The sequence below is a fragment of the Spea bombifrons genome, chromosome 5 (genome assembly GCF_027358695.1).
Source record: "Spea bombifrons isolate aSpeBom1 chromosome 5, aSpeBom1.2.pri, whole genome shotgun sequence".
NCBI classification, from domain to species: domain Eukaryota; kingdom Metazoa; phylum Chordata; class Amphibia; order Anura; family Pelobatidae; genus Spea; species Spea bombifrons.
This window is the reverse complement of record NC_071091.1, coordinates 69,357,706-69,383,454: the sequence shown is the minus strand read 5'-3', so window position 1 is coordinate 69,383,454 and position 25,749 is coordinate 69,357,706. Positions and strand designations below refer to the sequence as shown.

Below are 25,749 nucleotides of genomic sequence, written 5' to 3'. Positions count from 1 at the left end.
AAACATTTGGAAAACGTTTATGCATATACAAAAATATTAAACGAGTGGAAAATAAAACAAGAAAATAAGGAAGATTGCATTTTTGTATTTGTACAAATATTAAACTCTATGCAACATTTTCCTCATGCAGTATTAACTGGCCTCTCGAAACACCCTTATAACTGCATACTGTCCCTGGTGGGAAACCAGTTACACCTTCTGGTGATTTTATTATATGGTTCAGTGCGATTTCTCATTTAATTGCCGTATTCAAGTTCTGCAAAACAATGTCTGTGTTTTACCAGGGTCTGTACAAAGTGCCCGATCAGGCCCCTGCCGTTCTTGCACCTTTACCCTTTTTCACAATATGAATATGAAGCCACATGAAGCAAATACGACCCACGATACTATATGAAGAATGTAAGAGTGCGCAATTGGCTAGGTATCCTATTCTTTGGGCTAGGATGCCGTAAAGATAAACCCACTACTTGCCGTGTCTCCCGTAAGTTTAGATTCATATCTACACTGTGGCTGGTGCTCCGTTTTGACCTTTACATTGACATGGCAGCGGCCTCTAAATGGTATTGGGCTCCAATACAGAGATGCTGATGGGGAACGAAGGACTGATACTGCGAGGATATTGGAATGAGAAAAGATTCTGCTTGTCACTTACATTGCAAAGCAACCACACTGTGATCCTTCAGAAGTAAAAAGAATACTAACAAGAACCTGCTATATTTGGACAGATATCTCAGAGAAGGCAACTTCACATTTTTTGGTTTTATTAAAACATGAGTTCAGTCGTTAACAGATTATGGGCAGCATTTCTAAAACATACACATTGCTCAGCTGTAAAAATAATTAGTACACAATAACCACTTGTTTAATATGTTCCTTGTCATACATGTTCCATTGATCAATTGGCAAATTATGTCAAATACATCAAAAGATTAAAAACTAACAACTATACATACAAAATGTCTATGCACAATTGTACAACATTTAGATTCACTGTATAAAATATATAGTTACCATTTAACAATGGATCTTACTGTATGTTTAACATTATATCACTCATATAATAAGAATAATTAGCTACACCTTCAATGGCCTTATTGTGGTTTAAACTGTACCAACCATTTGCCAAAACATTTCTATGAAAAGGCAGGACTCAAAAAAAACAAAAAACCAACATGTTTTCCCAAAGGAAAATAAATCAACCAGAATTATATGGGAAATAATTATTGTTAACGTAAATACATCAGATGGGCATAAAGCAATGCAATCACATTATAGGGTCAATAGGATAGGTTAAACATAGACACCTAGAATATGACCGCCAAAAATTGGTAAAACAGAAATATGTCATATAAAATTAGAACACATAATGCACAAAACGTGTGTGTATGGCACTAGACTTATCACTAGACAATCCCAGTTAAAAAATTTAAAAAAGTATTATTGTTTAAAGGCCTAGTCTACAATCACACATGCAGGCAGCCATTTTTTTTTTTAGAAGCATTCACATTTTTCACAATGTATTTTTCCAAATCATATATTTTTTCAAATTCATATTAATACTATGAAAAATATGTTTAACATGGAACGGTCTCATTAATGTTGGTTTAGAGATTACCTGGAGTTTTAAAAATAAAAAAAATCCTCTGAAGTATTCAACTTCTGGGCAGTTTTTTTAATGTAATTCTCTGAGGGCTGGCATATAACGCGCTATCGTGGTACTCCAACTATTAATGACGTGCAGTACTGTAGAAGAACTGGTTCTACGACCACAGGTTATGGAGAGGACCCTTGTGACCGACCCATTGAGCAGTGGTGCACTGAAGAGCCTACCTGCTCTTGGGGGGGGGCAAAAGGGGTTCCAGCCTAAGACAGAGCACACTGCTTCTAGTCATGCAACTAAACACCATACAAACTTAGTTAATATTGTCCAAGTCAAAGGCCAGACAAATTAAAATAATGCGTTCACCTCCAGAAAACAAAGAAAAACATTACAAAGAATTTTCCAATACAAACATTGTTGTTATGACAACCATACATAAAGTTTAAAATAAACTTTTAAGTTATGTTATTTAGACCTTTTCTACATTAAGACAAAAAATCCCAGGAAGCTGACCCACGACAATAGCCTAGGGAAAGCGTTACAGAATAGAATGTAACGTCACTGGAACAGATAATTCAAAACATTAATTTTCTTCTAAAAGCATACATCTGTCATTAATACATTTTCCAACTGGGTGTATGGCACGTTTTGCTGAGTATCCTGTCGAAGAATGTTTATAAACCTAGTTTATATTATAGGCCCCCAAAGCAAACATATTTAATTTCTAAATATTCATCAATGCCATATTTTGACCCTTCCCGGCCAAGACCAGACTGCTTTACTCCACCAAACGGGCACTCTACAGAAGACAGCAGACCTTCATTGACTCCTACCATGCCAACTTCAAGGCGTTCAGCCACTCTCCAGATCTGTGCTGGGTCTTGAGAATAGAAGTAGCCTGTAAAAATATATTACATTATTGGAAACAAAAAGGTTTTTTTTTGGGGGGGGGGGTTGGGGTTAATTCTACTCGGCTTTAATTTCTCAACAAGGAAAGGAAAATACTCTTTGCTTCCTTCCCTTTACACAAGCATGCGATTTAAAACATCTGTATCGGATGGAAATTTCTTGACAAATGTTTATGACATTCACATGAATAGCCACTATATGTACTTTAATGCATATGATAGCTGCATAGTCCCCAGAACATTTTGGGTGGGCTGTTTTGAAAATACATGGAGGGATTTTGCTGAATCCTCCTGTCACGCAGAGCCTGTGTTGGGCTAATGCCGGGGTTTGGCATTGGAAGGGTTAACCTAGCCAGATGTATTTTACAGCTTACAGCTTGACCATTAGTGGTAACTCCCCTACGATATGGAATTTAGGGTGATGGTCTTCTATGCTGGGTTTGGGTCATCTTGAGGACACCATGGGACTTGTCAATCTTAATAGATGTATGTTAAGATGTAGTTCGATATGTATGTGATACTAAGGGCTAGGCCTGGGACATCTCTCTGTGACACTGGAGGGGTGGAATAACTCACCAGGGGATAAAATGGACTGTTTTTTGGAAAATCAGAACCTCTCCTGGAACTTTCTATGGATTTAGAACATCCATACTCAAACTCAACAAGGACATTGAGGTTCCCGCAGATTACCTATATGGGTTTTTTCTGTGTTTCTTCTTGTTTTTTTTTGTACAAATTGTATTGTATACTCTGTGCCTAAAATGTTATCACCTTTGTTCATATTATTTTGTGCTTAAGCACTGTGACATTCATCAGATTAAACTACATATGAATCCTGTTTCGGTCTTTGTGCTCTAGCCAAACTCTACCTTCCGAGAAGGAATGCATATTAAAAGTACTCATAGAGAAATAAATAAGAAAAGATAATGCAACAGGCCATACCTGCTAAGCCCACATTGGCGGAATTTGCAATGGCAATGGCTTCATCTTCTGTGTCAAACCTAAGGTTGGTGGATAAAAACATGAAGACTGAAAAAGGACACAAATTGCAGGCACGTCTAGAAAGATTAGGGAAACAGCTGACTAAAATATTAGCTCTTAGCATGTTTATGATATTTCAGTGAAGTGACACATGAATGGATAATTCCTTATTGGCCACAAAGACAATAACGCAGAGAAATGAACCACGAGTGGACTATCATTTACACAGTCACATAACCTTTCATGACCTCAGAGGTCACGTCTTCAGATGTATTGCAAGTTATAGTTGTTAATGTGAAATGTACCCCTTAATATGTGGGATTGTTTCCCATATGTGAGAACATACGGTTTTGACACTTTCCTTCTCCAACCGCGAAGTTGGCAGAATGGCACAGGACTGCTTGCATATCGCCAAAGGCCAGTTGTTCGTACAGAGGAATACACACAAATACATACAGGGTGCGATCTCACATTTATTCAACTTACTTTATTACTGGAGCCAGGGGGCCAAATGTTTCCTCTTGTGAGCAAAGCATTTTTGTTGTGACATTGCTTAGCAAAGTTGGTTCATAGAAATTCTTCCCCGCAGAAGATAGTTTGCCGCCAGCTTCAATACGAGCTCCTTTAGATACAGCATCGCTGACATGCTGCTCTACCTGAAGAAGAAGAGTAGCAGTAAAGTTGAATGCAAAGGACTTTGAGAAGTCAAGTTTTCCTTTTTATAGGAAAAAAAAGTCCATAATTCAGAGTTAAGACACCAATAGACCATTTCAGAAGCGAATACATCATTTTAGGACAAATGCAACCATCTAGAATGTTATGTGTTCTTCAGCACTCCACACAATGTCTATCAAGGACATACATAAGAACCCCCAGGTCCCTATGTGTGAAAACAGATTACCAAACAAAAAACCCTAAAAACAAAACAAAAACAAACCGTAGTTACTGTCAGAAATGCCAAACTACAGCTTTCACCATACCTTCTGCACAGCTTTATAATTGATGAGAGGGCCCTGGTTGACTCCCTCTTCAAATCCATTCCCAACACGCAGCTCTTTTTGGATCAGTGCAGTTAACTTTTTCACAAAGACATCATGTATTCCTTTCTGAACCAGAAATCTATTTGTGCATACACATGTCTAAGAAAGAGGGGAAAAAAATGATGGGTCAATTTGTTTCAAGAAGGGACTATTTATACCCCCACCCATACAAGATGGGAAACTTAACAGCCTTTTGCATGCCTGACTTACTATTAAAGAAGTCGATAGGCTTAAGGGAACACAATCAACATCAGAATAGAAGAAACATCGTGTACCTGCCCGGAATTCCGAAACTTTGAAGCGAGAGCCCCTGCTACAGCCTGGTCAACTTTTGCACTGTCAAATACAATGAATGGCGCATGTCCACCGAGCTCCATAGACACCCTCTTCACGGAGTCAGCAGCATAGCGAAGCAAGATCTGAGATGAAACAAAGCTGATTGTTCAGATTTTTTTTCAGCTTATTAGGAATGTACTTTCATAAAATGGAAATATTTAAATATTTGAAAGATAAATAAGCTCTTTATTTTAAAACCAACACTGATTGAATGTGATACCTTTCCTGTCGCTGTAGACCCTGTGAAAGAAATTTTTGCAACAGACGGATCCGTGCAAAGGATCTCTCCAACAGCTGGCGCCTTCTCCCTGGAGCATGGAACAACATTATACACCCCTGCTGGAATCCCTGCCTGGTGAGCAAGCTGTAGACACAAGTGATATTGTATTAATATGAGGAGGGACCTTACTGACTGCAGTAGACTGGAGATCTTCTTGAAGGACTTACCTCTGCAAGTGCCAATGCAGATAATGGCGTGTCTTCTGCAGGCTTCACCACAACGGTGCAGCCGGCAGCCAGGGCAGCTCCCACCTTCCTTGTAATCATCGCACTGGGGAAGTTCCACTGGGGAGACAGAAAGATAGGACAATTCAATAAGTCCACCCTGATGCCCAGGGTATTCTCAATTCTTATCTAAAAGACGTTCTCTGGAAGTGACGTATGTACCATGAGAGAACTATGGAAGGTTCTAATACACAAAAGAAAAGCAAGAGACCCTAGAAATTCTAGTATTTAAAAGTTAAATGTTACCAGTGTAACTGTGATGGTGAGGCGTGTTCCTTGAACCACAAATTTCCAGAAGAGTGTAACACTTATACATCCTGATATCATTATGCATTATGAAAGCCCAAACCCAGTGGACGGCTGAGATGGCCCCATGTAATGCATAGTTAAAATGATGACATCACTTTTCATACATTTTGGCACCAACTATGTAATATATAGGAGGAATTCAGCCCTTCGTCGAGGAGACACTTGCTGGTGTTGTGTTTCCACTTAACGAGGACACCTCACAATCCAGATAAAACATTTAGCACGGAATCTATACCTTGTCAGGATTGTTTGCTTTTGTTTTTGTAGACAACAATACTATCATCAACTAAAAGAAAGCTCAACAACCTTGAGACGCAATCTAGCTGCTGATCCATAATAAACAAACGGGCACTTAGCAAACTGCATTATGACCAAGAGAACAATCGGCCCTGGGGGTCACTGTCTTTTGTGTTAGGCTTCCAAACCTTACCGGGGTAATGATTGTCGCCACTCCAACAGGTTGCTTGAGGGCCAAGGCTCTGCGGTCTTTTAGCGGTACGGATATCACATCTCCGTATATACGCCGAGCTTCCTCTGAAAACCATTCCAGAAAGCCAGCTGCGTAAAGAATCTCTCCGAGTGCCTCTTTCATGGGCTTGCCCTAAAACCGAAGAGAACAAATCTGCTGAAGAAACTGAAATCTGCTCATTGTTTGCATCATAAAAATAACTGTTAGGTGCTGCATTTTCAGAATTCATAGTCTTACTTCTCTACAGGAGATTCTTAACACAGTAAATGCCACTAAACTATGGCAAAGGTACAGAACTGTACGTGGTTATGATAGATTGCAAGCTTTCAAGACTATCTAGTCATTCTTCCACAGGCACAGTTGACATTGACAGTTGACAGTTGACACACACACATACATATATATATATATATATATATATATATATATATATACACACACACACACACCCCCCCAAATGCAGTGTTTGCTTCCTCTCCTACCCCGTACATCTCGGCACGAGGCATACAGCTGAATGGGAACTTTTTATAATTTATTAGGAACCGATAATCCCGGCATATTTATATTGGAAAATACAAAATAAAAGTTACAGACAGGCTTACGTTTTCTGCTGTGATTATCTTGGCGAGATCTTCTTTGTTCTGGATCATCAGATCGTACCACTTACGCAGCAGGACACTTCGCTCCTGGAAAGAGAGAAAAAAATTACAATAACCCATAATAGTTTTTAATGTAAATGTATATCGTTTACCATGCAGGACTAATGTACATTTAAATCATTTGCAGTGTTAGTAATATTGAGCCACAGAAGGGTTCTCCTGATATAATTGATACATTATATATGCAGCAAAGTGCAAAATAGTGGAATATTATTAATTTGGCACAAACAGCTGTCTAATGATCACATGGGTATTGATCTCTATAGTGATCACCTAGCAGAATGAGCAGCTCACCTTGCCAGACACCTCTCTCCACGTCTGGAAGGCCCCTGAGGCCGCCTTCAGTGCCTCCCTGCACTCTGTGGGGCCACAGTCACTGACTTGGACCAGCTCGGCACCGGTAGCAGGGTCCAGCACCGGGAACGAGGCAGAATCCGAGCTGTGCAGCCATGAGCCCCCTACATATGCAGCTGATCGCAGGAGGGACGCGGGGAGAACGGGGGCACACGATGTGGAGGACATCCTGCTGGGGAGGAAAAATATGCCAGACAGGGGCAGCCGGGCAAACATTCCTTCTCGGTGCACAGCTGATCTGCAGCCAGCGGTACGGCAGGGATCACCGACACTTTAATGATTAACCAGATATTAACAAATCTGGATGATCATTAAATGCAGCGCTTCTCTGCCGTCTATTAAAGTGCAGAAAACCAACCCGGTTGCACAATAGCCAGGGCCGGTACAACAGTCATAGAGGTTGCCGAGCCTGCACTGACATAGAGCGAAGTCCCAGTGCGCAGGGACAGCAGGGGGTGTGTCTCCGTCGCCACGCCTCTCCATGTCTTCTTAAAGGCACAGCTGCCTCTTTAGTCGACTTGCTCCATCTGCTGGTGAATGTGTTATGCAATCTGCAAACACACATTTTCGGTTTTATCATCCTGTTGAGGATGATTTTGAACATTTTGTAAATGCACAGCATAAAAAAGGTCTCTGTCAGGGAGCTGTGAACATTGTTGTACAGAGCTACGGCATATGCTGGTGCTAAAAAAAACAATAATAATAATAATTTATTAAATGCAACATTGACAACATATTTAAACTGTCCCAAATGTCAGATCTGCCTGTGCCTAGGTGGCTCAGCACATGGACCTATTACCATACCTGGGAACTTCTCGCCTCCGGCTACCCGGAGCCTTCCCTTGCGGGACGGGGCCAGGGCTGCACACTAACATCAGCGGGCCGCCCCGCTGACGTTGGTGGGCGGTTCTGCTGACGTCAGGGGAGATCCTGCTGACTTCGGGGGTGGAAGCGGGAAACACCCCCATTTCAAGGAAAAAATGGGCATTTCAACACCCAGAGGATTCGGGTCTTGACCCGGAGAACCGGAGGAGCAGCGCTCATCTGGCAATCTCCGGGTCAAACCCGGAGAGTTTCCAGGTATGCCTATTACATACCTCCCAACAGGGCCGGCTTTAGGTGTTCAGGTGCCCTGTGCGGACTACTCCTCAGGGTCTTCCCGCCCCGCAAAAAAAGGAAAACAATCTTGTAACAAAGAACTAGTTTTAATTAGAGATTATTTACTTTCAATTGCAAGCAAGTACATATACACATACACTACCCATAAACGCACACTGCACTTACACACAACTGCTCATAAACACACACACACACATTTACACGTACACTGCCCTTACACACACACACACATATACACGCACACTGCCTTTACACACACCTGCGTTTACACACACACACATATACAGATACACTGCCGTTACACCCCTTTCTCCCCATCTCTTATCTCTTACCTTCATCATCCATCCTGTGCTATTGATGCAGAGTGCGGGGGTACGACATCATATCCCAGCGCTTGGCATCATTTGCTGGTGCATAGTGATTAAGGAGTCACAGAAGTGACAGACCTCGCACTCCCTAATGTTGAGCTGACTAGAGGGAGATTGTGATCTCCCAACTAGTCCTGCAGGCTACAGCTGCTGGTCGGGCGGCTGTGTGCCCCTCGGAGCTGCGCCTCACCCTTCCTCCGCCCCTGCAAAGCAGGACAGAGGTAGGGATAGGCGGGACAGAGTCCCAAATTGGGACAGTTGGGTGGCATGCTATTATATGGTACAATTGTATACAGACAGTGGGGCTTATTCACTAAAAGGGGAGTTTTCAGCTATATTTCACTATACATTATGAAGGCCCAACCCCAGTGAGCTTCTGCTGCACATAGCGAGCTTTCCTGGCCCTGTGATGTATAGTTAAATCAGAAAAGTCTCCTTACACATTAAATTATGCATTATACAGGGCCAGCTGAGCCCTTCTTGCCGGAGAAACTTGCCATTGTTGACCCTTCATAATGAATAGCAATTGCAACTTGTTCCTTAGTGAAGAAAACCCAGTATAGATTCCTGCCGCCATACATCAGGACATAAAGTCCAAGTGACAGGATTACCACAAAAAAAACAAAAAGAAAATACTAAAAATTGTGTCCATAAGATGGTTTTATCATATTACCTTTTTCCATTTGACACACTAAAATAATAATATATATTAAAAAAACTTGGACTTTATGTCCTGATGTATGGCAGCAGGAATCTATAATGGGTTTTCTTCACTAAGGAGCGAGTTGTGGTTGCTATTCACACAAATCTATCAAGTTAAACCTCATGCTTTAAAAATGGGGACGAGGGGGTTCCTTCTTAACTTCAAAATGGCAATCTGATTTCTCACTGTTTTCATGGTTTCTGGTCCAGCACTTTGTGTATTAACAAAAATATGTTTATATAGTTCTAACTTTTGGCAAATGGCATATCGGTTCCCAAAACCAAACCGAATGCAAAACTTTCCAGTAAGCGAGCTTGACATTTTAACTTTTGTACCAATCATTCTGCAAGATAAATACGCCAAACTCCAAAGGTTGCAAGAACAAATTCCTTAAATAGTTTAACATTTTATGTTCTATACATATGCTTTTAAAATCATGACGTCTTTTCTTTCTGCTGTCTTATTCGTGAATTCTCTGCTTTGGTTAGATACTACACCTTGCGGAATTTCAACACATATAGAGATTGGTAAGGGTTATTATTATTATTATCATCTTTTATTCATATAGCGCCAACAATTTACGCAGCACTTCTAACAATACATATATTCAAGGGGTCTGACAAGCCTAGAATTGACAGACCAAGACAAATCGAAAACATTAGCTAGAGAGGGTTACTATATTCTATTCATACAATATTGTTAACAGAGCATTGCAAAATAGGATGTATTATTCTTTTCATGGATCTCATGATAAATGTATTGCTTAATATAATAATATATACGTTGATTTACCTTTTCAGAATCTTTTTTATCTGTAACTATCTGTAAAAAAAAAAGTTTAATCTTATACGTAAAAATGCCTTTTTTACAGCTCACAGGGCTCTGGAATACTTCCAAAGCGATGGAAACTTTAACTACAGAGAGGTAAAGAAAATATTTGTTGGAATTTACTTTTTCTATTATTTCATGATATTTTGTTGGTAAGAGTTTTGTACTATGTTAATAAGTCTAGTTAAAATTATATATATATATATATATATATATATATACACACAAATAAACATGTTTATATGTATTCTGTTATTAGCTTTTAAAGAAACACCCTGAAGCGTTCCAAGCAGGAAGTGTATACCCTGATGCTTTCTATCAAGACATTTGTGCAAACGGTAAAGGATAGTAAGATTAGCTTTAGATTGGTGACAATTTACATGGGGACATAACGAATAATCACATCATTGATTTCTATTATTCACATACACAAGGCATAATAAATGTTACCCGAGACCTTTGTCTTATTTCTGATCTTCCATTTGCTGACCCCAGGCATGAATTCAATAGTGTGGTCCAAATGTTTTCAGCATCATATCAATAAAGGCCCAATGGCAGGAAACAAAAATATTTCCAAAGACAAAGTCGCTGTGTAAATCTTGTCTTTCCCTCCTTGGCTACCTACAGGAAAATACCATGATCTCTCAGAAGATTCGCATTGGACGCCTTTCCTGAAGGCTAGTATTAATTATATCAGGAAGGTCTACCCGCGGCCATGGGACGAGGTAAAAAATTCTAAATACCAATATGGCGTTGCCATTAGCATATTGGATATATAAAATTCAAATAAATATATCTGTGATGTAAGCAGCTGCATGTTCTGACCATGACATGGTCCTGTGTTCTTCATGTTTTTGTATTCAGAATTGTTAGACGATGAACTGCTGGTAACCCTACTATGAACCCATATTCTCTTGAGGCTCTCACCCTAGGCTTTCCTCATGGATGTTTTTGCATGACACATATAGTGCAGTTGTGCAGTATGTGTGATGAATAAACTCACAAAAGAAAATCCATTACTTGAATTCAGCAGCGAAATACCTTCTATGACCCACATACTACAGAGCAGAACTTCAGATGTGGTGGTCATGTGCAATGTATATATGTTCTGGGAAAAACTGGCCAATTTGGTAACCCGAACTAACACTTGTCAACATCACTATGTAGGATAACACATGGACTATTTGGAAGGATTTAATCAAAGAATATAATATTAGATACTGCCGTTCAGAGAAACATCAGCCTAGTGCCTTCTTTTTTATTTCAGTTTTTAAAAAGTTTTTAAAAGTTTTTACAGAAACATAGTAGTGTGATACACAAGTCTTAGGGCAAAAGCGACATAGAAAATAATTATTGTGTTGCAATTGATATGAGATTGTAACCCTTCATATGCTTTATGCTATGTCTAGTCAGCTCAGAAGTTGGTGGCCTTCCTATTTGGAGTTGCATCTCACATGGTGGCTGATGTGAGCTGGCACAGCCTGGACATTGACCAAGGGTTCCTCAGTGTCATGGGAGAAGTGAGTATTAGGGTTTATTCACTCAACACCCTATCTCCCCTATTTGTTCTGAAGGTACAACTCCATTGATCTTCTCCAAGAACTGCTTGGTTTTTTTTGGTTTCCCAAAATAATGCATAGTTAAATCCATGAAATTTACTGAAAGTCTACTCAATATCTGAACTATGCATTGAATAAGAACAGCTCGGTCCTTCTTGTGGAGAATTCAGAGAGTTAAAACTACAAATCACATGCAGATTCCCTCTTAGTTTCATCATAGTTTTGTTTTTACATTGTGTGGCTTCTAAAATAAAATGTGGGCTAGAACCAGCATATGATTCCTCTTGTTCTGGAATTACTTTTAGATTGACTTCCATGGCTCGTATGCAGACGCTCATCAGGCAGGGGACTTTGGTAAATCTGAATTTTGCTTTCTGTTTATTGATTAAATATTTTTTTTTTGGTGTTTTTAACACAATATATAGCATAATAGTATTTTATTATATTCTGGTATCTTTTTTGTAACTTTAGGAGGTGATGTATTGAGTCAGTTTGAACTTGACTTTAGTTATCTGGAATCAAAATGGTAAGTGCACAAAGTATCAAAATTCAGATATTGAGGATGTTTACATGTGTAAATAGTAGAGTCAGTACACTAACAAATCCTATGGCCTAGTATTGATGTATGATGGCGATATATTGTTATTTCCTGTCAGAGAGGCTTGCAATTCACCACTAAAAGAGTTCTTATATATGAGGCTTATTTACTGAGCACACTTGTGTTTTATTTTAGGTACATACCAGTAAAAGACCTTATTAACATCTACGAAGAGTTCTATGGCTCAGCAGTCATAGCAGAGAGCACAATTATTGATTGCACATACATTTTGTTCTTGCAAATGTAAGTCTGAAAATAAAAAAACAACTCTAAACGGGAAAATGGAACAGCAAAACAATTTTTGTTGAACCTTGCATGATAAAAACAAATAATAATTGATATTTTTATGATTTGTGGTTAGGTATGGTGAATCTATTGCTGTCTCCAAGGTAAGATTTTTTCCCCTTAGGCCAATGAAAGCATTCAAACGAAGAACTTTTCACATTTTCTTAACATTTATTTTTATAGCTTTTTTCAACATATGCAAGAAAATCACCATTCCTGGTGGAGAAATTCAATGAATATTTTCTGGGTGGAGTAGATGATATGGCATTTTGGTCAACAAATATTTTTCAGTTAACCAGCTTCATGTTGGAGAATGGTACAAGGTGAGATGTGTCTACAGTGCTAAACAAATTAATGAGAATTGCTTGAATTTCAGTGAAACCTCTCTCCACAACCGCTCTACTAGGATACCTCTCTACTTCGCCTTGATTGAGGCATATGTCACCTCATTAGAACCTTGATAGCATTCTCTATCAGCAAATCATTAGGGAAGGCTTTATTTACTCATGTAATGAATGTACAAGTAAGTGGGGCAAGTTGGTCTGGCTTGCTGAGCTTACATATACTTTACAAAGAGAAAGATCCTTGAAAGCATTGTTCAAGACCAAGGCTTAAAGGACCTGTTTTTTTTTTTCCCAGTGTAGCTTTGTCTTGTTGCCCCCCTGATGAACTGGGCCAATACCTTTGGAGTTTTAATTCATCATTGTCTATAGTCTCTTTTGAAAAGACATATCTGCTGTTCCGTTCATTAAATCCAATCCATCCTAAAAAATGTTCTTATATCTTAAGTTCTCTAAATTTTGCTAATACATTACAGTGGCGTAGTGATTTCCTGCTGGAAAATAACTATTTAATGGAGCAGGCTGACTTAATTGTGATTGCAGAACTTGCCCATTAGGAACAGTAATAATGTATTATTTCGGATGGCTTAATCTTCTCTAAAATGATTATGTATTCATGTCAAAATAACAACTGTTTTATGGAACAGACTAATTCCGGCCTATAGCAGATAGACACAGGGGGAATTACTTTATAGTTCTGCTTAAAATGAAGTTTTGTTAAGTGACTTTTTTTATTTTGTATTTTGTTCAGTGACTGTTACATGCCGGAAAATCCCATTTTTCTTCAGTGCAATTCTCAGAAAAGACATAAAAATATGTGAGTAAAATTGTATTCTACATACCTTCGTTTACCAGTAAGGGTACATGTCCTCATCAAGTAACTTTTGTCACAAATACTAGAGAACAAACTGTGTACTTAAATGTGAGGAATACCTAACAAATAAATTATTACATAATGCCTGATGCGGCATCCATATTTAAGAAGCTGATGCCAATGAATGTGATCTTTAAATTGTGTTTGTGATCAGGTAATTGGATGGCCGTAGGTTTCAAAGAACTGCATATGATGACAACCATCAATATATTACGTATACATTGCAATTTGTTACATTGAAACATTGAAGACACTGCATTTATGCTATTAACATAGGTGACAATGTTTAGAAATTGGATACCACGTTACTTAATTAGCTTGACTTTGTTAAATACATTATTAGGGTTTCGATCTTGGTCAGTATTTTTCTTGTAATTCTTTTCCGTTTTCACAGATTAGGGAAAATACGTTTGCAGAAAGATGAAGACTTCAGCAATGTCACTGACTCTTTCATGAACTCAGTTGGAGCTAATATAATTTCAGCGGATAACGGAGTATTCTTTCAAGTCAATTCATGGGCCAAGGTAGTGTACTTATATGCAGCACAAAGCAAATCTGCTTAAAGAGAAACTGTCATGAAAGACAGATGTTGGAAAATAATTTTCTGTAAGAAATATTTGGCACCCGGGGTGGATCCTGTATAGTGGTGACCCCCCACCCAACCAACAAACAATGAATGTTGGCCAGAATATTTATTTCACAAATTGTTATCTGTATGTCAACTGGAAAAAATAGAAATCTGGAAAAATAAATTATTAACTCATAAATAAATTAAATAGGTTTAAATAAATAACATTTTCTGAACAGATATGGTACAGCGTAATTCCCACCACTATACACTGACCCAGACATTGACAGTAGTGTAGCATAACTCCTATTATTATACAGTAAGCCAGACATTGAGGTGGTAGGCCTCTGCCTCAAAACAGCCTGCCTGTGCCTCTTCTGCCTCCCTAATCAGCCTGCCTGTGCCATTTGCCTCTAAACACTAACTTATTACTAACTTCATTCAATCACCCACTAACTAACATTCATTCACTCACTCACCCATTCACTCTCCCAGACCCACTTACCTCCCTTGCCTAACGTGGGCCCACACCTTGCTGTGTCGCCCGCGCACTGTATGAGGAAACTCTATTCCCGCCCACGTTCCTGCTCCCCTTGCGCGGGAAAGAGTTTCCACATACAGTGCGCGGGTGCGACACAGCAGTAAGCCACCGGGCACCCCCCTGATGAGTGGCATCCGGGGAGGACCGCCCCCTCGTCCCGCTTTAGGTACACTACTGTCCTGCATTAGATTTGAGAAGCTCATGGCAGTCGGTGTGGGCTCAGAAACAGGTATTAGGATGACAGTGACTGTTACAGTAGGTTCCAAAGAACTGCATATGATGACAGCCACCAAAATATTAGGTATACAAGTACTGTTTCAGAAATTCATACGCACATGCGGCTTTTCTTCCAGTATAACAGGAGTTAAGCTAGGTTTCCACTTGTTTTTTTTTTGCTAAAAACGCCTATAAAAACGCCAATAGCGCCACCTGGCGTTTTTTTTGTGAAAAACGGCTGCAGCCAGATGTTAGCTGTAATTCAATAGGAAATCGCAAAATGCCATTTCCACTTGGCGTTTTTCTGTTTGGCGTTTTTTCAGTCCTCTTTGGCGTTTTTCTGCTTTTTTGGGCTCTGTGGCAGTTTTTCAAAATCGCAGCATGTTGACACTCTGGCGTTTTTTGCAAGAAATCTTGGCGTTTTTCCTCCAATAGAAGTCTATGGGAGAGAAAAAACGCCATGAAAAAGCCATGTGGGTTTATTGCCTTGGCGTTTTTTATGGCGTTTTTTCCACAGTTACAATGCAGAGGATGGACCCAGTATCTGTGTGTCCTACGAGAAATAGGCTGAAAACAAACAGTTTCACACAAAACAAAGTCCTGGACTGGTTCATATTGAATTTTACACCATTTGGAACAAACATGCCATTACAAACAAACATACGCGACTGGATCCTGCGTGCCAAAAGCAACAGCAAACAATTTGCACCATCATTTGGGGCCAATCTTCCCAGAGGAGCAGACATTCGGAATAAAGCATGCCTTACAAACCACAGAAAAGAGACAAAAGGGTCTACCGAGTAAATGACATCAGGAGAGGGCAGATACTTGCCATTTATCCTAATCCCTTTTAGCTGGGTGAAACTTCTAACTTGTAAAGGCTGGAAAAACTGCCTAAGGTCAAAAAAAGCAATTTCCACAGAAAGGCTAAAACGCCAGAAAAAACTGCAGAAAAAACGCCAAAACGCAGGTAAATGCAGTGGCAGTTTTCTTGGCAGTTTTCCTGGCGTTTTTCATCAAGAAAAAAACGCCGGACAAAAACCCAAGTGGAAACCTAGCCTTATGGTTCTGAAAAATTTAAATACCCTATTAATTAATTAACTTGATTTTGTTAAATGCATTATTAATTAAGCAGTGGGTTTCAATCTTGGTCAATATTTTTCTTATTATTCTATCCTCACTTCTGCTCTACAGTTAAACTACAAATTCACCTCGAAGTAGGGTTGCCATCATGACTTATCATCACAAGGGTGCTGCATGAAGTATACTCCTGTTTATGTTCTACCTGCTTAGACAGCTCCATGTACCTTCAGTCCCTTTCTTTTCATGCACGGTCAATTTAATACCTTTTACCTTCCTGTATGGGGTCATCAGTGATAATTGTGCCTGGAGGTGTAGGGAAAAAAAACTGCCCTGTTAGTTTTTAAAGCAACAGTTTATATTTTTTTCCCCTATACTTCTCTACATATTCTGAACTAGATTACTCTATAACCAATGCTATGCAAAGCCGTTTTATTATAGTACCAAAATAATAAAACAATTAATACAAAAATGTAGCTAAATGTCATTCAAATATTGTCAATAATCATCCCAGATATTTTCCTCCTAGGTACATACCCTAGTCTAAGTGTATTTGTTATGAATTTTAATTTGAGAAAAAAAAAATATATATTTCTTTATTTAATATTACAAAAAACATTCTTACAGACTTCTATGCAGTTTTTAACCAACGCAGCCAATTCGATGTACCTGAAGGGGATCTTTCGTTCTCAAGATCCAACTCATAACGCAACTCATTCTACCGCCTATTTTGTGAGAACCCCTTATGCAAGACTAGGGTGGTACGTACTATTTAACAATATCTCTCATTAACTATTACATTGTTTAATAAAAAAAAATTGAATCCTCTATGCAAAACTGGCTGATGTGCCCATTATTAAAATGACAGTAGGTGTAGCAGGGGGCATGGACCATACAGACCATATGGATAGTATGAGTGTGGGTATGATTATGGCTTGCAGTCCCCTTCTTATGTGAGCCTACCCCACAGGCTAATGTTGCATACATGGACATCATGTGCAATTAGTATGTACCTAGAACCTCATGTATTGAATAAATTTACTAAGGGAGGATAGGTCTTTCAAGAAAAATATTTCCTTTTTGTTACTTTGATTATTTGGTTTGGGAAAAAACGCGAAGAAAAAGTAAAAAAATTAACCTTGAACAGAACATAAGTAAACTGTAGGCACTTTGTCTTTGCTGCAAAACCATTTAGCTAACTTATTACTTTATTTCAAGCCAAAATAAATTTTTGATTGCTCACAAAATTAGCTACATTTGTTTTCAGTTTATGTGACATTAAAGAAGTATAAATTATTTAGCATCACACAGACGGTGTAGGAGAAAGATTATTCCGCAATCATATAAGTGGCTCTAAAAAATTCTCTAATACACAGGACTATGGCCACAGCGGACTTCAACCGTGATGGGCTGGATGATTTGGTAGTCGGTGCTCCAGGTTACAGCGCCATTGGCCAACTTCAAGTAGGACGTGTGTACATTGTCTACAGCAAGCAAGCGGGATTGCCTTTTACCAGTTTGGATCTAGACGAGGGGGCTGACGTTATTCTCCAGGGCCTCGAGGTGAGGTAAAATGCGCAGAGAAGGAAAAAAGCAGCGAGGAAGTTATATTCTTATTAAAAGTGCATGGTGATACAAATTTTAAGCACATAGGGAATAGCTTTGGAAAGGGGGGCGATGTGGGAAAAGAAAGCATGTTACTGTATTTTAGAATACATATTTGTCAGCTTCAAATTGAATTGGTCATTTTTCTCCTCAACATTTGACCTTATTGGAAATCTACCCGTGTTAACAACAATCACCAAAATTAGTTGCCCTGTTAAATGTTTCAGCAATCAAGCAGATTTGGATCTTCGGTGGCTGTACTGGACTTCAATCTTGATGGAAAGCTGGATCTAGCTGTAGGAGCTCCATCTGTAGGATCAAAACAGCTCACATATACAGTAAGAGACTGTGAAATTTCTTATGTACTCCATAAAACTGAAGCGTTATTTCTCATGGTAACAAGGCAAAGGTGCTGAGGTAGGACATGACCCATAATGCCTCAGAAGTGGTTGTGGTAATGTATTGTGACATGCAAAATCAAGGTTCAGTAATATATCATGGGGGTCATGCACTGTTTTTTCAGGTGGAGAAAAAAATACACATTTTAAAATCACTGTTCATTTACAAACACTGTTATTCTTAAAAACCCTCAGGTTTTAATATGCAATGAAACATAGCACATCCTCTATTTCTGCTAGTAACATGGGAGTTATTTTACACATTGATTACATGCTTACACATGCTTACACTAACATACACATGCTTACACATACTTACACAAGCATACACTTACTCATGCTCACTTACACACACACACTCATAACACACACTCCCTCTCACAATACTTACACACATTCATGATACCGCACACTTGCATGTCCATGCTAACACACAAACTCTTAGACATACACATCAATGCTAGCACACAAACACTTACACATCTATACTAACACACAAACACTTACACATACACATTCATGCTCATACACACAAATGGTTACACATACGTATTCCTGCTCACATACACATTCATGTTAACACAGACATACATATGTGACACTAATACATACATTCTTATGCTAATATACATACATACATTCATACAGACTCCCTCCCTTACCCATTCACTCACACCTTCTTTACCTTACTGGCAATTTTCTCTCTGGCTACTTGCACACTGTGCAAGCAGCCTTGCTTTCACCACTGGGTCATGTAACCTTGTACTATGTGCCTCCCTGTGCTGGTCCAAAATTGTTCACAAAGAGTCAGTCTGACCTAGACAGGCCCCGGTCCAGGTCAGACCAGCCCTTAATTAACAACTTTTGACTGGTCGGGGGTGCAAATACAGTTGCACAGGTCGCACACCCCTAAAGCCAGTGGTGTGGCAGCAAGATGCTGCCTCACATACATCACAATACATCACAATAGCAATGTTATTGTAACATCCACATCATGAACAAAATAAGATTAATCTGTTAATGTCGTTGTTATAAACATTTGGATTTGGCATATTCTGTAATGTGGCAGTACTGCTGTAAGGTATCTGATATTTGAACAATAGTCAGTGAAGCAATTAAAGCATCAAAAACTAGTCATCCTACTGCTAAATGTATATCTACTGTTTATTTGTAATTGTTTATTTTTTATTTAGGGCTCTGTGTATGTGTATTTTGGGACTAAGACCAGAGGTTTCTCCTCAGAACCTAACATCACTATAACATGTAGGGTAAGTTATTCTTTTTTTAGTGAGAGTTCTCATTCTAAAGGCCAATTTTCATGAGTGGTTTTTATTGGAAGAAAAAGTAGCTTCATTGACACAATGGTTTGTATTTGAATGCCATTCTTGAACGGAATGTCCATTCACCACTCTTGATACTAAATGAAACTGTAAGATTACACATATAGCAATATACAATATATGGACAAAAGTATTTGGACACCTGACCATTACAGGGACTTTTATGTCATTGCATTCTAACTGCATAGACGTTGATATGAAGTTGGCCCCCCATTTACAGCAATAACAACTTCCACTCTTCTGGGAAAGCTTTCCACAATATTTTGGAGTGTTTCTGGGGGAATTTGTACCCATTCATCTAGTAGAGCATTTGTGAGGTCAGGCACTGATGTTGGATGAGAAGGCCCACCTTTGGTTCATCCAAATGGTTGAGGGTCAGGGCTCTGTGCGGAGCAGTCATGTTCTTCCACACAAAACTCATCCTACCTGAATTCAATAATTAAAAGGTGTATCCCAATTATTGTGTCCATATAGTGTATGTTAATTGGGGCAACAAAATGTGCATTGATCAGAACCCCAAAATAATGCTTGCAACCTTATTTGGCTGATTACACTCACTGAACCACTGATTACACTACATGTCTATTCCCATACATAGTTAATGCAAGCATTTCCAAGTGGATTTTACACGTCAGTATTTCCAGGTTCACATTAATTCTGAGCAGGACAGGTACAAACGAAGGAGCTCACAGCATTAAATGCTTATCATGTGGTATAAAATTTGAAATATTACAGAACACATACTGTAACCTTGGTTGGACCCTCCTGGCTGCTGATGTGGATGGAGACAAAAAGAAGGACCTTGTTATTGGATCTCCATATGCACAGGCGGAGGGCAGCAGAGAGGAATGGTGGCTGTTTTTTATTCCCTGAGAAGAAGGAGCAGACAAGGTGATGATCTGAGATAAACAATGGGTGGTGAAATATGTTCTTGTACTTGTTGGCACCAGTGACTTCGTATAAATAACATGTGTAGTATATTTTCAAATTTTTTTGTTGACTAAGATTGGAGATGACACAATTGTGTGGGTGAAATTTCATCTAGGCATGATGTCAGTAGAAGATGCAGAATGGACTGTTTTGGGGGAACACAATTACGCATGGTTTGGCTACTCACTTCATAGTCATGAACTGGATAACAAGACTTTGTTAATGGTTGGGAGTCCAACATGGAGCAAGTGCAAGAGGTTTGCCTAAAATTAATTACCTTAATCTGTTTGCTTACAGATACAACATTTTTGTTAATTTAATGTTTATATATAACCTTTTAACACAATTCTGTTGGCCACTGCTCTACACTGTGCTTCTGTCACATGTTTTTGTTTCATATAGTACACCTTATTGTGATGGTCCAGCAGATACCTTGCAGAGTATGGGAAAAGCTTATGGATTCTACCCACCAAGTACAAACGTATCCTTTGAAGTGTATGGTGATACAGTAAGTGTACAATTATTTTATAGAACGAATCTTTGTATAATTCATTAAATATATGTGGAATTTTAACTTTCACTACAATGAAAACTAAACCCTAGTCTTAATTAAGGAACAGCGTAAGTCATTTTTATTAAATGGCTTGACTGCAACTTACAAGCCTAACAACTTAGAAAGAGTAGTGATTTCTTCTCCCTTCTTCTTCAAGGTGTATTAATGTAATCTGCTAGGTTTAATCAATGGAATTTAATGTTGTAAAAGGCCTATAATGAAGAAAAGTCTCCTTATAATATACGTATCATATCATTGCTGAACGGACATTTCTGACACTTTTTTGTTATATGCATGTAACATAAACTGGTTGTTTCGCTCTGATGCAGGAACACAATAAATTAGGCACATCATTTGCCAGTGGAGCTGTTCTGGTCAATGGAGTAAAAAGACAAGTGCTGTTGATTGGTGCACCTACCCAGAGTATGTATGTGTGCCATTAAAATGTCAATATTTAGCCAGAAGGCACACTGTAACTAAGGTTCCAGCTGGAAGGACAGATGCTGTCATGTTAGTATTTGGTTACCAAACTTATTCTACTTTCATAATATCTCATTTAATAGTGCCTGGCTCTCCAGCCAATATCTGTTATACGTGGCCCTCTGTATGAGAAAAAATGACGATAAGGTTCTTTCTCATTAGTATTTTATTGCCTGCCCCCACAGTAACTCTTCTAAATCATTGATGAATGTGGAAGTGGGCAGAAACACTTAGGCAAGTGACATTGGCAGAAACATCGGATAAGGCTACATGGTTTTTCTTGTGAGAGTTTCTCCAGGATGGAAGTTCTTTCCACCCTTTTTCAAAGATGGGCACATTTTGTTTAGCCTGCTCTGATGACTCTCAGGAAGAGTTCTGTCTCAGCCATGTATTTCTTATTCAAATGAATATCTTCCAACATTATTGCATTGTGTTGTTGTTGCAGATAGCAATGCAAGATTTGCATTCATACCACAAGTGCTACACCATGCCGGGGCAGTCAAGATGTTTGAGCTAAATTCTGGAAGGGATCCATCATTACTAGGCATTTTGAGTGGGGACAGGGAATATTCACGGTTTGGAGCAAATGTGCATTTAAGTGATCTCGACAACGATGGTCTTGGTAAGAGACAATATTTTTGGAATTACATCATATGGGAACGAAAAAAACAAGGCTTTATAGCTGGAAAGTAATGACACAATCTAGCTTGTGCAGGTTAGGTATGAGAACAAAAAAACACCTTATGTATTATTTAGCAATATGCACTAACACTATATTAATTTAACAGATGAAATCATTGTGACATCACCTCTCAAGACTGATGGCAAACAGTCTATGCTATTTGGCACTCAAACAGGACGTGTTTTCATCTACAATGGAAATGTTACCTCACCAGGTCTCCTATCCAAAAGTTGCAAGTCCTGGGTTTCACCCTGTCCAGAAGACTGGGTAAGGCTATGGAGAATGCCAAGTTTAACGAAATTGAATCATGTTTCCTATATTATGGTAAAAAGCCAAAATTTGCTAGTATTTTGTATATATAAGGTGAATGCAATATCATGGTTTGCTCGTGTTAGGTCCACTGCAAATACAGTAGCTGTAGGCATTTCATAAATGAGCTGTGTTTTTTCTCCCTTCACAGGCCCAGTATGTACTGGTGTCTCCCGAAGTAAGTGTCCCGATTTTGTGGTTCAAGTTGAAATTCAGATTTTATTGATACAGAGGATATAAACTGACTTATTGTTTTAGGGAAAAGCAAACTTTGGAACAGCTGTAACTACAGTCACATCAAAGGGAGAAGTAAGACATCTTTTGTTCTGTTACATATATAATTCTAATATATTTATACATATATAACAATAGAATGTTATGTTAGGTATTAAGGAGCATTCTGTTTTATTACACACGCTATTAGGAGTTATGTACTATTAACCAAAGGGAAAATTGGATGATACTGGGTGCCGACACTGGGAACGTAATCAGGCTTAATATTTATATTGTATTTTAGAAACAAGTTGTGGTAGCAGCTGAAAGAAGTTCTTTGAATGGAAGACTTGCTGGTGCCATCTATGTATACAGTCTTGGATAACAAATATTTCATAAGGAAACAAAAGGTGGGGTAAATGGAGAATATGTTGTATGGAAATGTAGCTTGAAAGCATACTTGGCTGTAATCAATCAATAAAAATCCATTGTTGACAACTTTGCCTTCTTAACCTTATGACCGTAGAGTGTGGACAGTTTAAAGCAGAAATGGTAGAGGTTAATACACGCATAGGGAGAAAAAAAGGCTATTCTAAACATAAGAGAAAGCCAAGGACTGAATAAGGTTTGAGATTTTTACAGCATAATAAGAAAAAAAAGTAAACAAATGGTTCTGATCTGCCTTCAAATTCTTAGTTTCTTGTGTATGTGTCACCTACCTGCAACAGCAGCCGTCCCAGCCGTCATGGAGAAGAGGACGACCTTGATCCTCCGCCATGTGCCGTTTGGTGGCGAGTCATGGGAATCCTGGTCCCTATACATAGATTACAGCTGTGCCACAAACAAGATGTGATCTCTGAACAGGAAGTGACATCAGACTTTTCAACAGTTTGGTGCCAAAACCTTAAATTGCTGCCTATTTACTCCCTATCCTATATAAACCCTCAGAAGACATCAGACCTTGCCTTGTGATGGTCATGTCTCTGCTTCATAGTGGCTATTCTTCAGTGCGTGTTCTGATAAGTCTCCAGTTGTTTGACCTTGGCTTGACCTTGTTGATGCTGACCTCGGCTCGTTCTTCCTTTTTCCCCTATTTCTGGCACCCCAACCTCGGCTCGTCCTTGTTTCAGCCAACGCCTTGAGGTTGTACCTACCATCAGCATCTACAAACCTCGCTGTGTGTGATAGTATGGCATGGAAAATAACTATAGCTTGTGGTTTTTGTTCTTCAAAAATTGTAATTATTTACAACGTATTTAAACACTCGAATCAAAGTACGGTACATGTATTATATATATATATATATATATATATATATATATATAGTGTCTGGTAGCATCAGAATATTGTGTGCAAATACTGACAATGTGTCATTCAGCAAGTGGCCCTTTTTCAATATACACAAATACATTTGCAAGAATATTCTAATTATCTGCTCCAAAATTGCGGCATTGAAAATACCAAGTCACATTGATTTCTTGACAAAATGTAAACATTTATTTTTAAATAATAAATCGCTAACAAGAGACACAAAAATAAGCACAATATTAAAAGTCTCTATAGTTTCCAGTAAAGTAAAAAACCTAATAGACTATTATTCAAAGTTATAGCAAATAATAAAATTGCACATGTAAAACAAGACACTTTTGGACAAACTAATGAAAGAGTAAAAAATATTTTGGCCTGGAGTGATGATGTATATACTGGAGAATAAGGAATTTAGTAGATGAATGTACCCAGTGGCCAGTTATTTGCCAGCTTTTAATTAGTTGTTAATCAAACTCGATGCTTTTATTGGGATAACATAAAAAATGTTTTTTTTTTTTTAGAATGAAAATAGATTATTTTTTTTTAAATACTACTGAGGTGTCTCCATGGAATGTGAACCATGCTATTTTTTTTTAATTTTGTTAGAAATAGATGAAAAAAAAAAATACCATTGAGGTTGAATATTCTTTTAATTCGCCAAAGATGACATCTAGTATTAATGTTAAACATTACTTTGAGTGGTCATCGAATACAATGGATGCAAAAAACTGATTTGGAATAAATAGTGCATTCTTAAAACACTAATAGATCGTGACTACCTAATCGTATTCTGTGGTGAATTTCTATTAAATACCTACACTATGGGATGAACCTGTATTTCAATCAGGCAAGTTATTAGAGGATTGGTCCAGTAAAGCCATACAAAAAAAGGCATTTCCAATCTGCACCTGCATCTCCCTGTATGTAAGGTTATTTATAAAAAAAATAGTTTAAAAAAAGTTTTGAACTTCAGAAATTCGCCACTGTATGAAATTTGCTGTGGTTTATATTGGTAAGTAACTAGTATACTGCGGTGGTCAATGGCACTAGAGAGGCTATAATAATGCAGTGTGAATACTTTTCATGCAATTAACAAATGTAACTTGAAAACTGGGATCCTATAGTCCACCTTTATTGGCTAACTATGCCAATTCTATTATTTGGTCTTACAGAATGCATAAGAAAAAAGGCACAAAACAATTGTTTGGTATATTTAGTAAAATAGATATTCTAGATATATATAATTTAAGGCACCTTGGCTATATAAGTACAAGGAAAAACATAACCAGGAATGTTCCTTTGCATAAGTCTTCTTGTATCATTGGCTAATTCAGTCATTTGGTTCATGTAATAGCTATAATCACTTCACACAAATGCTTGGATTAAGCAAGGCATCTTCAGCTTCCTATGCGGATCATAAAGTTATTTATCCAAGTTTTTCATCTTCTTCATACAGTCTGTTTACAAAAGCAGCTACTATGTGCATGTTTTTTTCTAATCAGGCTTGTGTTTTAAAATGGCAGATGTTAATGCACTTGATTGTATCAAGAAGCAAACACAATTAACAGACAGCCATAAATGTGATTTGGGTCTACCTTCGGTTTGCTTGATTTTACCCCCTTCCTCAGGGTATTTTGGGGAGAGTTATCTCTGTGAATTTCTCTTCTACTGAAGACATACAAAAATGTATT

General features: G+C 38.4%; 2 protein-coding genes across 2 annotated transcripts; one reads left to right on the top strand and one right to left on the bottom strand.

The window, feature by feature from the left end:
• Positions 1-1,550: 1,550 nt before the first annotated feature.
• On the bottom strand, positions 1,551-7,593 carry ALDH5A1 (aldehyde dehydrogenase 5 family member A1). The gene is made up of 10 exons (XM_053466916.1): positions 7,101-7,593; positions 6,750-6,833; positions 6,109-6,279; positions 5,313-5,429; positions 5,086-5,229; positions 4,805-4,948; positions 4,470-4,628; positions 3,976-4,145; positions 3,451-3,509; positions 1,551-2,498 (listed from the first exon to the last, which is right to left on the bottom strand). Exons 1-10 carry the CDS (start codon positions 7,374-7,376, stop codon positions 2,293-2,295), a joined length of 1,530 nt encoding a protein of 509 aa, XP_053322891.1. The 5' UTR covers positions 7,377-7,593; the 3' UTR covers positions 1,551-2,292.
• Positions 7,594-9,786: 2,193 nt separating this feature from the next.
• Positions 9,787-23,248, top strand: GPLD1 (glycosylphosphatidylinositol specific phospholipase D1). The gene is given in 26 exon segments (XM_053468125.1): positions 9,787-9,877; positions 10,222-10,274; positions 10,438-10,516; positions 10,806-10,903; positions 11,588-11,698; positions 12,043-12,091; positions 12,209-12,263; positions 12,471-12,578; positions 12,697-12,724; positions 12,804-12,943; positions 13,713-13,778; positions 14,230-14,359; positions 16,868-17,001; positions 17,617-17,803; positions 18,073-18,183; positions 19,437-19,511; positions 20,319-20,406; positions 20,409-20,474; positions 20,629-20,770; positions 20,916-21,021; positions 21,396-21,489; positions 21,992-22,168; positions 22,335-22,495; positions 22,689-22,715; positions 22,796-22,846; positions 23,055-23,248. Coding segments are annotated over 26 exon segments (2,508 nt in total). The 3' UTR covers positions 23,136-23,248.
• Positions 23,249-25,749: the final 2,501 nt, after the last annotated feature.